Here is a 16,642-nt window from a genome sequence, read left to right as displayed (position 1 = left end):
TACTAAATAAAGTACCTTAATATCAATTGATTTAATTCAAAACTAATGAAAGATGGACATAATTTTATTTCATCGGTAGAGAAAAGAATGCAACTTTTGTGATAGAAAATATAAGAAGTGTCGTGTCTTTGCATATCAAACAAGTGCTTTGAGCACAACTGTTCACATGAAACTGATCGCGTGAAATTAAAACTACTGACAGATAAAATAACTAAGCTCTTCAAATAACCTTGGGAAGCTTGAATAAAATCATATGGGGTAGTACTTGTGTTCCACTGTTGTTGGATCAAACTGATTCCCATGCATTTAGGAGTACAGGGTGTAGCAAAGCACAATTTTTCCTTATAAAAATATTAAAAGAAATAAACATCCGTCCCTATCGTACCTATATTACATCTTCATCATGAATTAGCAGTTTTTTCTAATGATCTGAATGTAAAACCCTTTTCTGAAGTCAATCTGTCACTAAGTTTATATCACCAGTGTTTACAATTTATACCACATTTAAGTAAATAGAAGTGTATCAAGGATGGTATTTCCGTACAATAACACAAGTGGAATGAGGGTGTAGTGTGGCGAGGAGGTGTGGTTGGCAGCCCTGCCGCGCCTCACCTCCCGCGTCCTGCCCGCTCTGCGCCGCCACAACATGGAGGACTCACCGGTAAGAATTTCACATATTACATCCCTCTTCGCCCTCCTGGAACGCCAGATTGGTTGTACATTATAAAGATGGGCTACATTAAAAGAACGTGCATCGATAGACATAAATTAATCACGGAAAGTATTGAATAAGGACTTGAGTTTGATCCCGCGTGTCCCTCCCTCCAGGTGGATCATTATTATGACGTGTGGCAGCTCATTACTATGTTTTAGTTATACAGTGAACGGGCTGGATCAGTGTGCAGACTCCCGTGACCAGTGATCTAGAGAGGAGTACCAGCGTGTTATGCGATGTCTAATGTTAAAACGAAGTGTGTGAGGGCAAGATATCAGTATCGGAGCTGCCGTATGGTGGTGTGGCAGTGGCTTGGTAGCAGCGGTATGAGGTTGTAATTCCTGAAGCCATACCTCTGGCATGGTTGGCTGATGTTTGGGGCTTTGTGAGGGCATGTTTTCGTTATGGATGGCTGTTACATTGGCGGGCTTCACCTCCACCATGTGATTTTGTCCATACAGATTTCTGTAGCAAAGGTGTGAAACTGCACTGGTACTTATGTTTCTTAGTTTCACTAAAATTTAGGTATATATATATATATATATATATATATATATATATATATATATATATATATATATATATATATATATATATATATATATATATATATATATATATATATATATATATATATATATATATATATATATATATATATATATATATATATATATATATATATATATATATATATATATATATATATATATATATATATATATATATATATATATATATATATATATATATATATATATATATATATATATATATATATATATATATATATATATATATATATATATATATATATATATATATATATATATATATATATATATATATATATATATATATATATATATATATATATATATATATATATATATATATATATATATATATATATATATATATATATATATATATATATATATATATATATATATATATATATATATATATATATATATATATATATATATATATATATATATATATATATATATATATATATATATATATATATATATATATATATATATATATATATATATATATATATATATATATATATATATATATATATATATATATATATATATATATATATATATATATATATATATATATATATATATATATATATATATATATATATATATATATATATATATATATATATATATATATATATATATATATATATATATATATATATATATATATATATATATATATATATATATATATATATATAGGTATATGTATAGAACTGAACTGCATTTCAATTACAAAGGCCCCGGGGCCCTTCCCCCAGGCTAGGTTAGGTTAGGGTAGGGGGGGGAAATCCCCTAGACTTTCATCCCCACATTCCACTCGTTTCTTGTCCTTGACCCTAAACCCCAACATCTCCTCAAGCTTGTTTTGTGGGTAGGGGAACACGGATGTATTATAAATTATTACTTTATATATATATATATATATATATATATATATGTGTGTGTGTGTGTGTGTGTGTGTGTGTGTGTGTGTGTGTGTGTGTGTGTGTGTATACTTATATAAATGCTGCACAGTATTTAACACTTTTTAAAGGATGATAAACGAACAATTTTAATATATAAGGAATAATGGTATCCATTTGCTTTTTTCACAGAAAATGGCAAACATGTCAAGGGTGATTATGATGTTAGTAACTCAATTTCAAGGTCTGGGTAAAAAATTATGGTTTAGGGGGGTGTCTCATCTTTAAGGATTTCACTGAGCAACTGTGCAGCTAAATATCTTGGGAAGTCAAATGCTTGTCATCCTCTAATAGATTATTGATATTTATTTTATTTAGCATCATAGAAGTGAAATATTTTACTAGTAGATGATGTTTTGTGGTTCAGTATATCACAAAGAGTTAATTTATTGAAGTTGAGTGCATTTGGTATGTTAACTTGATAAACACCATCACAGAATATTTAGCCTTGGTGTAATAGATATCACCTGGCACATGAACTGTCATGCATACATTTAATTACATTGGTCATTGTTAACAACCAAAGACAAACTAATGATAGATCTTAAAAATCCTTTGCCACACAGGAATTTGGAACAGAGAAGCTCCGTCGAGCATGGACCACAACAGAGGCCAACCCGTACGACATGGAGGCGTGGAGTCTCATCATCCGTGATGCTCAGAACCGCTCCATCGAGTCTGCACGCGGCATCTTTGAGCGTCTTGTCACCACCTTCCCCACGGCTGGCAAGTTCTGGAAGATGTACATTGAACAAGAGGTGAGTCAGGGTCTCTTCAAAGTGTCTAGGAGGTGTAGGATATATTATGTTTGTATCCCATATTTTATTGGACATTAAGGTGGTGACCATTAAGCAAGAGATGTGTTGGAGATTATATATAATATCTAGAATGTGATTTTGTCAAGTATGGTTAGTTTATTGTTGTGTGTATAATCCTTCTGCATTTATTCTGTTTGATATTTTTGGCAATATGTTTTTCAACAAAGACTGATGAAAGTTTTTTTCCTCTTTCAGATGAGGTCTTATAATTTTGAGAAAGTTGAAAAGGTATGTTTGATATACGTTCATATTTTTTACTCCCATAATAAATATTTCCTGTTGACGTGTAGTTTATTTTCCAAGCAGTGTTGAGGGATTGCCACGTTTCCAAATGTCTTCAGTGGAGATTAATGGTGGTGTTGAGAGGCAAAGTAATTCATCCTCCTAACTATCAGTGTACAACATTTTCATGGGTGGCAACTAAAGGCCAGGGAATGGTCACTGGATATAAGTTATTGTTTACTTAGTTGGCAAAAAGAGATATTCACCATTTGGGTGCAGTTGAATCAGAATATTGGCGGAAGAAAAAAGTGAAGCCAATGGAAATAGAATAATTATTTTGCTGTCAGTGAGATACCTAATAGCTTCATTATTAATATCTTGCCTGATGCTAAAGGTTTTTTTATTACTAGTACATTTCAATAGGGTGAGTGACATGCATCAGAATTGAAATTTTACTATTAATGCTAATCAGCTTCATACTGAATCAATTCTGAGGTAAAGTTTATCTAAATCTGTGGTTTATTACTGGACTGGAAACTTGGTTGTCTCTATCAACACTGCTCCTGTTGTTTTACTCTGATCAAACCTTCTCTTGCAGGAAATTGAGTGTAGAAAAATATTTAACATTAAGGCATTAACTGGGGCTGGGCTTAGTGTAGGCTGGCCCTAAATAAATTGATTAATGTATTGGTTCTTGTTTCACTGGCATATGACACTTTACTTCATCGTTGTGTTGAGGGTGTTGTGTCAAGACGGCTGTGTGTGTGTGTGTGTGTGTCCACGTGGCACTGTAGGTGCTCTGGCCTCTTTCCACGACACGACTTGCCTTTACATTTGCAGGCCTTCATCATCTAACATAATGTGGTGGCACAGCAACATGACTTAATGTTCTATTTATATGCCCGGTCAATTGTTATTGCACTTGTTTTTATTATTTCCGATGGTAACCTAGATACGGGAATGTTAGCAGCATCCTGTTCATCTTGCCTTGGCGCGCTGGTGCTCAAGAAGCAGGGATGCGTAGTACACGACTGTTTATTCTCTTAAATTGTTGTTCTGGTTATTTTTGCATGTAATTTAAGTAAAGTATAAATGTACTTTGTTTTGCCACGACCAAAGGTCTTAGTAATTTCAATGTTTTTCAAACAAAGATCAAGATTGTGACAGCGTAGTTTGCCCGTGCATCAGTTTCTCATAATTTTTATTATTCTTTTTGGACCGTCATCTTTAGGACTGCCATCTTCAGTGGGGTACTTTTTCCAGCTTTTGTTGTACTAGGTGTGAGGCGTCTTCCTGTGAAAATTATAAAATGCGTGAAGGATTGAGGGCAAGGAAGTCCAGATTTAAAAGATTATGGATGAATTCTTGTGTAGGAATATGTAAAGCTGTACATAATGTTATTCATACTCGTATTTTGTGATGACTTATTTAACTCATTGTGCAGCTTTTGTTGCTGTAAACTGTATTGATATATACGTAATGTAATATTACTTTGTCAGAGATAAAAGTTGAAATTATACAACTTAACAACTATTATTTGGTAGTTTATCGTGGTAAAGGAAGTGCTAAGTACGTATGTTTTGCTTAAATTATTATTATTATTATTGCAACAACAACAACAACTACTACTACTACTAATAATAATAATAATAATAATAATAATAATAGCGTCTTTTGTAGTTTGTCCTGAAGCGTAATAAGTACTCGACAGCACGTGCAAATCACTTTTGAATAGTTTTTAATAATTAATGCAGTGACAGAATTGTGTAGTAAATTTGACCTCTTGGCATCTACTCAGGATAGGCGAACAAACGCGTCCTTCAAAGCTGAGGGAAAGTAATCTTGGCCAAGACTTGGTAAGAGTAACGAATGATCACTGATGTCTATTGAACTTCACACTTACGTAGATGAATTCAGGAACCTGTGGATAAGCCGTTGTTCCTGTGAAGACCTTCCGGAGTACAGTCACTGACCCCTGTCATTTTTTCCAGCAGGAGTCGTGCTGTTGCAGTTGTTGCAGTTCCAGTCCTTGAAACTCTCTCTCTCTCTCTCTCTCTCTCTCTCTCTCTCTCTCTCTCTCTCTCTCTCTCTCTCTCTCTCTCTCTCTCAGACAAACTGCTTCATCACCCGGCTCAGGTTTTGAACTTACTCACTACAGTGGTATAATTGATTTTGACGATATATTGCACATCATTATATCTGTTCTAAATTTCAATTCGTATTTAATTTGTGGTGATAATCAGCACCTGTTGTAATTTTGTCCCTCACACAGTGCTTACAGAAAACTGGCGTTGCTGAATTGAATAGCTAAGCAGTACTACGATATATATATATATATATATATATATATATATATATATATATATATATATATATATATATATATATATATGACATCGTTCGCAATTTTGGTGGATAATTTTTCATCTGCCATCCGGTGTGTTCTCGCCAGAAGAAAGGAAAATGCTCCGCGACGACCTAACTGAACGCACTTTTGCTGCTTTATTTTGTATTATTTACTGTGACTAAGGTTTATTTGTATAATGTCACTTGTTTATCGCCGATTGGGTTACAATTTTTTATACACCTCGTTAGTGAACCTTTGAAATTAAGACATGATGGGTCATAATGGGCCAAGCAGAATGTATTCTCTGCACGCTGAAAGGAAGCATGGTATTGTAAACTACACGCCTTGCCTGGCCGAGAGCCGCTCACTGCTGGATTATTGCCCCGCGTGTTTAACGCATCGATCACCGCTGCGAGGAGGGAGGCGGAATGAGGGCGTGGAGAATGGAGCCACGCTTGCAGCTCACCACCGTCCACCAGTCCTCAGAGGGTGGAGGTAAAGCTTTGGGCATTGTCTTAGGATGCCTGTTAAATGATGAGATACGCAGTAGCAATGCTATCCCGGACGTTGGTTCAGTCCACCTCTTCCCACCGAGCCGTTACTTTCACAGGGCAACCCACAAAAGGCAGCGCAGCTGTCTGTTCAGGGAAGGCGTGGGAAAAGTGACTTCTGTCATGGCGGAAAAGAAACAAACGTGTTTGGATTTAAGTGACCTTAGTCAGTATTTTATGAAGAATACGTCCACGGGGAAGTATTACCATAGTGGTGGCAATGCCAAACAGCTTGCACAGGTTGCGTGGAGGGCCGGCGAGGGGATTGTTGTAAGATGCGTTAAGCGGGATGAAACTCATCACAACGCCTCGCATGAAGGTTAACAGTCAATACAGTCCAGACTTGCCTCATTGGACGCGAGGTGAAGGAGGCACATTGAGTGGTGACTCAATGCTTGTTATCAGAAGAAAGCTGATGTGCCTTGATTCGTCCCTGAGAGGATGATGGGTCTCCGCCAGTGTAGATAAGGGGGATGGCGGTCGTACTATTTGCTTTCCATGCACCTGAGTTGAAGGTTGGCCTGGGAGCGCCGCGCCACCCGTGGGTGGGGTCCCTACGATTTCATTTTGTTGATACGACCGGTGTTGTTACTGTCACTTTGCTGTTGATAATGCCACTGATACTGACATTGATGTTACAGATTATTATTATTATTATTATTATTATTATTATTATTGTTGTTGTTGTTGTTGTTGTTATTGTTATTATTATTATTATTATTTAGTTATCATTGTTGCTCTTGTTATCGTTGTCGAAATGGTGTTTGTCATAATCAAGTGTGTGTGTGTGTATAATTCACTGTTTGATCTGCTGCAGTCTCTGACGAGACAGCCAGACGTTACCCTACGGAACGAGCTCAGAGCTCATTATTTCCGATCTTCGGATAGGCCTGAGACCAGGCACACACCACACACCGGGACAACAAAGTCACAACTCCTCGATTTACATCCCGTACCTACTCACTGCTAGGTGAACAGGGCTACACGTGAAAGGAGACACACCCAAATATGTCCACCCGGCCGGTGTGTGTGCTGTGTGTGTGCTGTGTGTGTGTGTGCCGTGTGTGTGTGTGTGTGTGTGTGTGTGTGTGTAATTCACCTCGGTCGTCTGCTGGTCACCCAGCCAGTCTTCCCCATTACGGAGTGAGCTCAGAGCTCATAGATCGATCTTCGGGTAGGACTGAGACCACATAACACACTCCACACATCGGGAAACCGAAGCCACAACCCCTCGAGTTACATCCCATACCTATTTACTGCTAGGTGAACAGGGGCCACACATTAAGAGACTTGCCCATTTGCCTCGCCGCTTACTGGGATTCGAAGCCGGCTCTCTCGATTGTGAGTCGAGCGTGTGTGTGTGTGTGTGTGTGTGTGTTTGTTTGTTTTAGTATGTAATAATTATCCTATTTCATGATAAGACCAAAGCTTACGCAATTGTACATACGATTTATTATCCGTGCTATATGCAGATGTCAAATATGCATGGAATACGATGTGCCTTATTACACAATAATGTCTAGAAGTCTTCTTGACAGAAAGAATAAATTTTGACGTGATTGAGTGGAGAAGGAATTTTAAATGATAACTTGGTACACATTTGTGACGTGAAAGAGTCGGAGTAAGGCATTCAGCAGCAGGCATCCACCATCATGTGGTGCCCAAGACCCCTGCTGTGAGGAGACTTCACAACGATAAACAGTGTAACGACCGACACTGATAAAGATGCGAGAGTAGTGCTGACGTGAAGGATATTCGACAAGAGCTGTGGAGGACAAGAGTTAGGAAGCACACTGCTGTTTTGATGTCTGTACTGATGTGGAGTACTGGAACCTTCTCAGATTTCGTTACGAGGCTAGTTTCGTGTCCATCAGCCTGCATGAGTCCACGGTGGGACGAACCCTCACTGTGATAAGAGTTGGATATCGACTTGAACGTCAGTTTTCAGTTTTAGTCTCTTGGCATCATTGTTACCTGGGATTATTAGTCTTGGTGTGTTTGTTTATTTTTATTTATTTATTTATTTATTTTTTTTTTTTTTTTTTACCTAAGATTTTACTGTTATTGGTCGAATATTTATTAGTTTTTCATTGCATAGGGTTGCTTACTTCTTTTGTTTTATTCAGTACTTGGTTTATTTATCGAGTCAGTGAGCGCGCATCCGGTTATACCTCCCACTACTCTCTCTCTCTCTCTCTCTCTCTCTCTCTCTCTCTCTCTCTCTCTCTCTCTCTCTCTCTCTCTCTCTCTCTCTCTCTGTGTGTGTGTGTGTGTGTGTGTGTGTGTGTGTATCTATTCATCTATCTGTCTTTGACTGTCTATTGCCGTATGTCTAACTATTACTTGTCTGTTTGTCTGTCTGGCTATCTATCTATCTATCTGTCTATACACTCTTGAGTCACGTTACCATCGGGCACACGTGACGCTGCGGCACAGTTGGCTACACTGGGGGCAGGATCTCTCTAGGCATGTTTTGCCCAGCGAGAAAGTAGTACACGCGTCCATTGTAGAAACTGTTCCGTTCAGTTGTGGAGAGAATAGCGATTAATGAGCAGAATATTGTTGAGTTTTGAGCATGTTTTTTCTTTACGTATTCATTTGATTTTTTTTTCGTTGTTATTGTCGTTTTTATTATTATTTAACAGTAGAGTCACCAGCGTTATTCAAGTGGTTAGTTTTATTATTTAAGTCGCTTCAATGGAAAGAAACACCAATATTAATCCAGCTATCATCTCCGTAGCCTTTGCAAACAATCCTAGTGAGATAACAAGGCGTGCAAGAATATCCTCCATTATTTTAAGCATTTCACAGCTATTGACACGTCTTTCCTTAATCACTAACCACTCGGAGACATAATTTCTTCCTCTACGGCCATCTCGAAACATTACACTGACTTGAAATTGCAAAATGTATCCCTTTTTATTCTTTTTTTTTTTTTCTCGTATTTGCTTATGAAAAATATCCTTACATAGCTTTTAGTGATGAATTGTTACCCAGTGAGATTGTTGAGCTTCGGAGTAACACATAAGATAGGATCATAAGCTACACTGCCATGACTTAAATTAGAGCTATTCGTATTTATGTGTCATTCATATAGTATTTTCATCTGCCAATCAGAATGTCAAAGATTTCTTCCTTCCATCTTAATCCTCTTTTTAATTCACTGGGAAGCCTTCAAATTAGTCACTGGAAGACGAGAGTAGATGAACAGACTGTAGTGAATGCATGAAAGAGGCACGAAGGAGGAGGTTAGAGGAATGCAAAGAGGAGAGAAACGGTGAGGGAAGGCAGCGACGAAAAATAGGGGGATAGAAGGAGAAAGATGGTTTAAGGAGAAAGGAAGAATACTGATTATGAAAAGAGGAAGGGTCATGATTGATGGCAGGAGAAAGAAAGACGATGGTGATGGAAGGTGTTGAAGAGAGGCGATGGAAGAAAGGAGGAAGAAGAATAATGATAGGAGATAAGGGCGAGGATGGTTATGCAAATAGTCATTGAGAGGGCTGATGCTGATGGAAGGAAAATACAGTAACAGGAAACAAGGAGAATAGAAGGAAGGAAGCAGTAGGATGGTAATAGAAAGAGTAGGAGTAGGATGACGAAGAGAGTCACAGTAGAAAGAACCAAGAATGATCACCAAAGAAAATAAGAGACAATGGAAACGATAGTAAAAAAAGAAATGGTAAAGAATCGGAAAAAGGCATTGAAAAAAAAGAAGAAGAACGGCAGTGACAAAGAAGAAAACTAAGACGATTTATGTAACTTCACTCTCTCCATTCATTTATTGCAGTTGTTCCAGCGATGTCTGACCAAAGTACTCAACATCGACCTATGGCGCCTCTATGTTACTTACGTCAAGGAAACCAAGTCCAGCCTGCCAACCTACAGGTACGCCGCCCGCTGTGTTGCACCTCGCATCTTCTGCAAACTTTGTACCGTGTAACCCCTTTTTTTTTTTTATGTCAATAAAAGGGTCTAATCGTATACAAATCTCAGGATAAAAATGTGTCCTAGTATTGAAGGGATTAATGTGTGAAAATTGGAATCAAACTTTTTCTTTCCGTTTTATTTTATTGTTTTATCATTTATTTTCTAGTTTATTTATGTATGGAGAATTGGAATTAGTCGTTTCCTATTTTATTTTATTGGGCTTTGTTATATTGATTTGGTTTTGATTGATGTATTCGCTTATCTGTTTATTTATTTATTTATTTATCGAGCTAGTTGGGTATAAAGATTTTTTAGGATAGTAAGAAAGAAATAAGAACAGTTTTATCCTATGTATTGTATCTCTCTACTTGTCAGACTTCTTTTTACCACTAAATAACTTTCGTAGAAGTTAAATCCCTATTCCTTTACACTACCTCCTCTTCTTCCTGTGTGTGTGTGTGTGTGTGTGTGTGTGTGTGTGTGTGTGTGTGTGTGTGTGTGTGTGTGTGTGTGTAAAAACCTATTGTATTGCCTGGCAGGGAGAAGTTATCGCAGGCTTATGAGTTCGCCATTGACAAGATCGGCATGGACTACAACTCGTACACGCTATGGAATGACTACGCCAACCTGCTCAAGAACGCTGAGGTGGTGGGCTCTTACGCCGAGAACCAGAAGATCATGGCCGTCAGGAAGGTACGCTCAGATAGACAAAGGACTCTGAGAAAAAGAAAAGATCGTCTACAGAGATAAACCTCGAAAAATGTGATTTATATTAATCATTACAGATAGGAGACGTAATGAAAGGTAGAAATGTAGTTTGTATTGGTCACTATGTTAATAAAGAAAAAAATGGAAGATCAAATTTATCAGTAAAGCAGAAAAGTCATTGACAAGAATTCATATCAGAAGTAAAAGAAGACATATGGCCCCGACAAAATTACATAATTAGTGGTTGTATTAAAAATAAAGACAAGGGATTAATGCGGGTGACGAATATACCTTGCAGGTGTTCCAGCGCGGCATCGTCACCCCGATGGCCAACATTGAGCAGCTGTGGCGGGACTACCTTGAGTTTGAGAAGAACATCAACCCGATCATCGCTGAGAAGATGAACATCGAGAGGGGGCGGGACTACATGAACGCCCGCCGGGTGGGCAAGGAGTTGGAGGCCGAGACGCGGGGCTTGAACCGACACTTGCCCAGTGTGCCGCCCTCAGGCTTGCCGGAGGAGATCAAGCAGGTGAGAGTCTGCGGAGGATGCAACTCACATTTGATTTTAAGTGTACAAAAAATGTGTATAAATCATATAAGACTGTCAATCCACGAGATTTGCGTTTTGCATTAGCGTAAAATCTACTCTGCGTCTAGGCGCTAAGGATGTTTTGTGCAGTTCGCGATAAGTCTAGGGTGAGTGCGAGACTGATTTCATTACTAATTTACTAATGACGCATATGGCATTATAACTGCAGGTATGATAAAGGATAGCCTACTGCCTTTAACGATGAATTTGCTGAGAATGTGAGCCACGTTTGATTGTTAGTCTAGAATGGGCATGCTAGATTGAAGCAAATCTATGGAGAGTATGAGTACAAGTCTACAGGGAGTTAATTTCTTTCTCACCTCAGTACAGAAATAGTAAAGTTTCCCTAGTATCCCACTCTGTCCTCACCTGTGCTTGCTTCCCCAGGTGGAGATATGGAAGAGGTACATCAGGTGGGAGAAGGACAACCCTCTGCGTACAGATGACCAGACCCTGGTGACCAAGAGGGTGCGGTTTGCTTATGAGCAGTGCCTTCTGTGTCTCTCCCACCACCCGGACATCTGGTACGAGGCAGCACTCTTCCTGCAGGAATCCTCAAAGCTCCTCTCTGAGAAAGGTGTAAGTTTTCCTTCCATAGTAGCAAGGAATAAAAACTTCACCTTGCTTCTTTCTTGTATTGCAGAACTCACAAGATTTTTTGGAGTTATTCTTTCTTTCATAATTTAGCTTTGGTTCATCATTGAACATCTTTTTCATCATTTCATGTTGTAACACAACATGAACTGATCATCCCAAACCCTGTACTTCTCCCACAGGACGTCAATGCAAGTAAGATTTTCAGTGAGGAGGCAGCACAGATCTATGAGAGGGCAATCTCTGGTCCCCTGAGGAAGAACCAGCTCCTGTACTTTGCCTACGCTGACTTTGAGGAGTCCCGCCTGCGCTACCCAGAGGTGCACAAGATATACCAAAGATACATAGAGATGGAGGACATTGACCCAACACTTGTGAGTTGCCATGACCTTCCATACATTAACCAGCCAGCATCTTTTGAAAATGACACTATATTTTTCTCTTAGTTTTTCACAATTAGTTTCCTTGAATAGTTGCATATTATAAGAATGGTGTCACATTATAGAAATCTCTCCAGGCTTACCTACAATATATGAAGTTTGCGCGGCGAGCTGAGGGCATCAAGTCCACGAGAGAAGTGTTCAAGAAGGCGCGAGAGGATGTGAGGACACAGTTTCACGTGTATGTTGGCGCTGCTCTCATGGAGTACTACTGCACCAAGAACAAAGACATTGCCTTCAGGATATTTGAGCTTGGTCTGAAGAAGTTCCCAGACAACGCAGACTACATCATGGCATATGTGGACTACCTGTCCCATCTCAATGGTGAATGCTCCCTTACAGTTTGATAAGTCATTAACGTGTATTACTCCATTAAATTGATAGAGTGATATTGTCTCATTCAAATTATTAGGTCTACAATTGACCCAGATTTAAGTTTTTATGTGCATGTTTTTGGAGAACATACTCACTGACAAACCAGGCCTAGCTGTATCTGCAGCACACACTCACACCTACTTCCTTCACAGAGGACAACAACACTAGGGTTCTCTTTGAGCGAGTGTTGACGTCAGGTCAGCTGAAGAACGAGGACACTGTTGGCTTGTGGAACCGCTTCCTCGAGTTTGAATGCAATGTTGGGGACTTGGCATCTATTGTGAAGGTGGAGAAGAGGAGAGCACATGTTCTGCAGAAGGTGAGATCATCTTCACCTTCATTATGTGCTCATGCTAAAATTATGTGTGCTGCTATTCACTTGGCCTCAAATTTTTGTTTTTACTTTCTGATACAGCCATTAATTTATTTTTAAAATTTATTAGGCAGTGTTTTATAGGTTTTGTGAAGGAAGAATGTGTTTTTGTTACTTATTGGAGATATTGTCAACAGTTGCAAGAGTTTGAGGGTAAAGACACAGCACAGCTCGTTGACCGATACAAGTTCATGGACCTGTACCCGTGTACTCCAGCTGAGCTCAAGTGAGTGTTCATTAATGATCAGAGTGAAGGTTACTTGAATGCTTTGACTGTGCAACATTAACTGGGGTAATACATATGTGTCCTTAAGTATTATATGAGAGTCATTATGTTTTTGTTGCACTCCACAGAGCCATTGGTTACCGTGACATCTCAACACATGCTATGATAATCAATCCAAACATTCCCCGTGGCCTGTCCATTCATGACTCACAGGAGCCTTCCTATGTGCGGCCAGACTTCTCACAGATGATTCCTTTCAAGCCCAAGGCAAAGTACATACCTGGAGAACATCCAGTGAAAGGTATGTCTTCAGGATGAAATGGGAAAGAGGTCCACTCTTAGTTTTTATCTCTAAGAAGGAATGCGAAGTGATATTAGTTATAAAGATCCATTAAAGCAAGGAAGGGAAAGGCAGCTTATGTTATGGTCACCTCATTGCAGATGGAGAATCAAAAATACTTTTATGTAAACAAATTTGTAAACTGTAGTATATTATTTTACACCTTATTGTTCACTGGTGTGTTGCAGGTGGTGCATTCCCGCCTCCCCCAGCTGTGGCAAACCTCCTCTCCCTGTTGCCACCGCCAAACTGCTTCCGGGGACCATTTGTCAAGCTGGAGGCTCTGGTTGACCTCTTCATGCGGCTCAACCTTCCCGAACAGGGTGAGTGCTCCTTGTGTTACATCTACACTGCTTTGTATCTATTAGAACCCTTGATAGCAATTAACATGCATCACTTCCTACAGGAGGACAGTGGTCAACCAGTGGTAGTCATGACGTGCGTCTCTTTGAGCTCTCCAAGTCGGTGCATTGGGTGGTGGACCCGAGTGGCGACCGCAAGAGGAAGCTGATTGCTGGTGACGACTCAGATGACGAGGATGGAAACAAACCCATCCTGACCAGCGACATTTACCGAGCCAGGCAGCAGAGGAAGATGAGATGAGCACATCATGCCTTGCTGCTGCTGCTGCTCCTGGCTAATCTTTCATTGATGAAGAGAATACCTAAGTTGCCTTGGATATGATAAGGTGACTTCACTACATCCATATCACTTACCATACATCTAGGAAACTATCTGCAGTGTACTTACCTTGGGATGACATGTGGTTGGTGTTCCTCAATAGGGTTTCTGAGAGGCAGGACATGATAGGCAGGTACTTGTTTAGTGACTAGGATATTGGTGAATCAAGGTATGATACAGAGATTCTGAAAAGTATGGGGAAAGAAAATGAGAGGGGGATGATCTGAGAGAATAAAAAGAAATGTCAGGGATTGATAAATGAAACTCAACACTTAAGCAACAGGAGTGTTTATTTTATACCACGAGGAATTGCAATTTTGTGGCAGGCTATAGCTCCTGTTCATCAGTGGACCAGAAGACAGTGGAAGGTTGTATGCTAGTGAATCTGAAATTGCCTCTTGAGTGTCGTGAGTGTAATGAGTGAGTGGGACTTGCATCAATAGTGTGGTGACTGTGAGGTGTGGTAGCAAGGGCTTATTGGCATGCTCATTTGAAAAATGAAAGAAGTGAATGGATAAGTAAAGGCTTGCCTGTTGTTATGGTTGTATAGTAAGAAAATGTACCCTTCCTTCCTCAAGGTTGTTGATGTGACAAGTGATTGTAGCTCCAAATAGACCATGCACCAGCAAAATGTGTTCAAGTTAGCTCATGATCTATTCCAGCATATATTATGGTAAAAAGATGTTTATGTTGATGTGAGTGAAAACAAAAATATAAAGCGTGTTATTCCTTGACTAAACTTAATTATGGAATTCAGAAATAATTATCTATCCAAACTGAGACATAGAGAGATATGGAATGAATAATAGTTCATGAAAAGACTATATTCTCTTCATATTGGGCTCTCAATCAGACTCAAGGATTTTGTAAAAATGGCTTGCAATTTGCTTTTTCTTTCTCTGCAATCCATTAACAGCTAAAATTCACATGAAAGAGAATTAATTTGTATTTGATAAATACCTAAATTCATTCATGATATGATTGCTACATGTAATTTTTATTCATAGATATGACAAGTGACTGCTTGGCTAAGCATCTATAATTGTATCATTTTATACAATATTAGAAAGCATTTATTTTTTACTTCTTTTAGTTCACAGTAACCATGCTGAAGAGTACAAATGAAATGTCAATGTTTATGTACATGTAAATATGTGAAAGTGTCGTGTGTGTGTTGTACAGCAAATATTGCTTATTGTTGTTGATAGTTTGATATATTTTGAGTGCTGTGATGTGTAAATGATTATGAGAACTGTGTGTGTGTGTGTGTGTGTGTGTGTGTGTGTGTGTGTGTGTGTGTGTGTGTGTGTAAGCAGTACATGAAGGTGACGTGTGCAATGTTACTATATGCAACAAATAAATTCTCACAGTTACACTTATTAAAGATTTCACAGCTATCAAGAGGTTATGTATATTATGTATGTTTGTATGTATGTAGTATGTATATAAGATACCACTATGTAAGGATGATAGGAGTGCAATGGAACAGCTGGCATTCTCTGTATGTGGAACCAATATATGTATGTATGTATGTTTGCTTCCTCCATTATTTCCACAAGTATATACAAGGGTGATGTGCAGACATCCTGTACCTGACTGCATGGTGGGTGATTGCAGAAATCAATGCGTCTTTTAATTAAGTGAAAAAAATAATCATAAATAAACTTCTGGAAATGTGTTCCTTCGGTCGTCTCATTATTGCCTTACCATCCCTTGTGATGAGGGATGGAGTGGGCCTTTTAAGCCTTTGGGTGGTGGCCCACAAGCGCGATTTTTTTTTTTTTTTTTTTTTTTTTTAGGAGGGATAGACAGATCGGTGAAAGAAGAGTTTATCTAGCTAGCTAGGGAAGAGATAGTTTGGGTGAAAGGAAGAAGTACAGAGCGAGCTAGAAGGGTGGGGGGCTGTCCCCCATGCTGGTCATTTTTTTGTTTTTTGTTTGTGTCGTCTTACTGTCGTCCACTCTTGTTGTTGTGTTGGCAGAGCCGTATCTTCTTCGTCTATCTTGATGTTTATGGGAGGAAATAATTATGACGTGTGGGTTGGCTCTTTTAAGATTTTCCAACATCGCCAGGGCCGCGCGCGTTATTTCTTGTTTTTTTCTTGCAGCTTTCTCCCGGTCTGCAGTGGGTGACTGGGCTGTTCTTTTGACTGCGGCTGGCGACGATCTAGTCTCCCGTGTCCGTGGGGTGGGCTGAGGTGTG

The 16,642-nt window shown here is 38.8% G+C and overlaps 1 protein-coding gene across 2 annotated transcripts; it reads left to right on the top strand.

Moving 5' to 3' along the window:
* The first annotated feature begins 402 nt into the window (after window positions 1–402).
* LOC123503294 (protein suppressor of forked-like) lies at window positions 403–16,122 on the top strand. 2 transcript variants are annotated; one of them, XM_045252944.1, is made up of 14 exons: window positions 403–661; window positions 2,810–3,001; window positions 3,257–3,289; window positions 9,972–10,069; window positions 10,651–10,804; window positions 11,118–11,351; window positions 11,799–11,990; window positions 12,188–12,379; window positions 12,523–12,769; window positions 12,973–13,139; window positions 13,331–13,419; window positions 13,548–13,720; window positions 13,948–14,082; window positions 14,166–16,122. In XM_045252944.1, the coding sequence occupies exons 1-14, from the start codon at window positions 647–649 to the stop codon at window positions 14,360–14,362; spliced, it is 2,118 nt and encodes a 705-aa protein (XP_045108879.1). In that variant the 5' UTR covers window positions 403–646; the 3' UTR covers window positions 14,363–16,122. The 2 variants fall into 2 exon arrangements, with proteins under 2 accessions (XP_045108879.1, XP_045108880.1); XM_045252945.1 differs by lacking the exon at window positions 403–661 and adding an exon at window positions 803–1,046.
* The last annotated feature ends 520 nt before the right edge of the window (window positions 16,123–16,642 follow it).

Source organism: Portunus trituberculatus, chromosome 13, assembly GCF_017591435.1.
Source record: "Portunus trituberculatus isolate SZX2019 chromosome 13, ASM1759143v1, whole genome shotgun sequence".
NCBI lineage: Eukaryota > Metazoa > Arthropoda > Malacostraca > Decapoda > Portunidae > Portunus > Portunus trituberculatus.
This window is presented reverse-complemented; position numbering and strand designations above follow the sequence as displayed.

Excerpts from the sequence above, each read along its gene's own strand:
- LOC123503294 (XM_045252944.1), top strand. Across the intron at positions 3,002-3,256 it reads AGATGTACATTGAACAAGAG|ATGAGGTCTTATAATTTTGA; the intron begins GTGAGTCAGGGT and ends TTCCTCTTTCAG. Across the intron at positions 11,991-12,187 it reads AGCTCCTCTCTGAGAAAGGT|GACGTCAATGCAAGTAAGAT; the intron begins GTAAGTTTTCCT and ends CTTCTCCCACAG.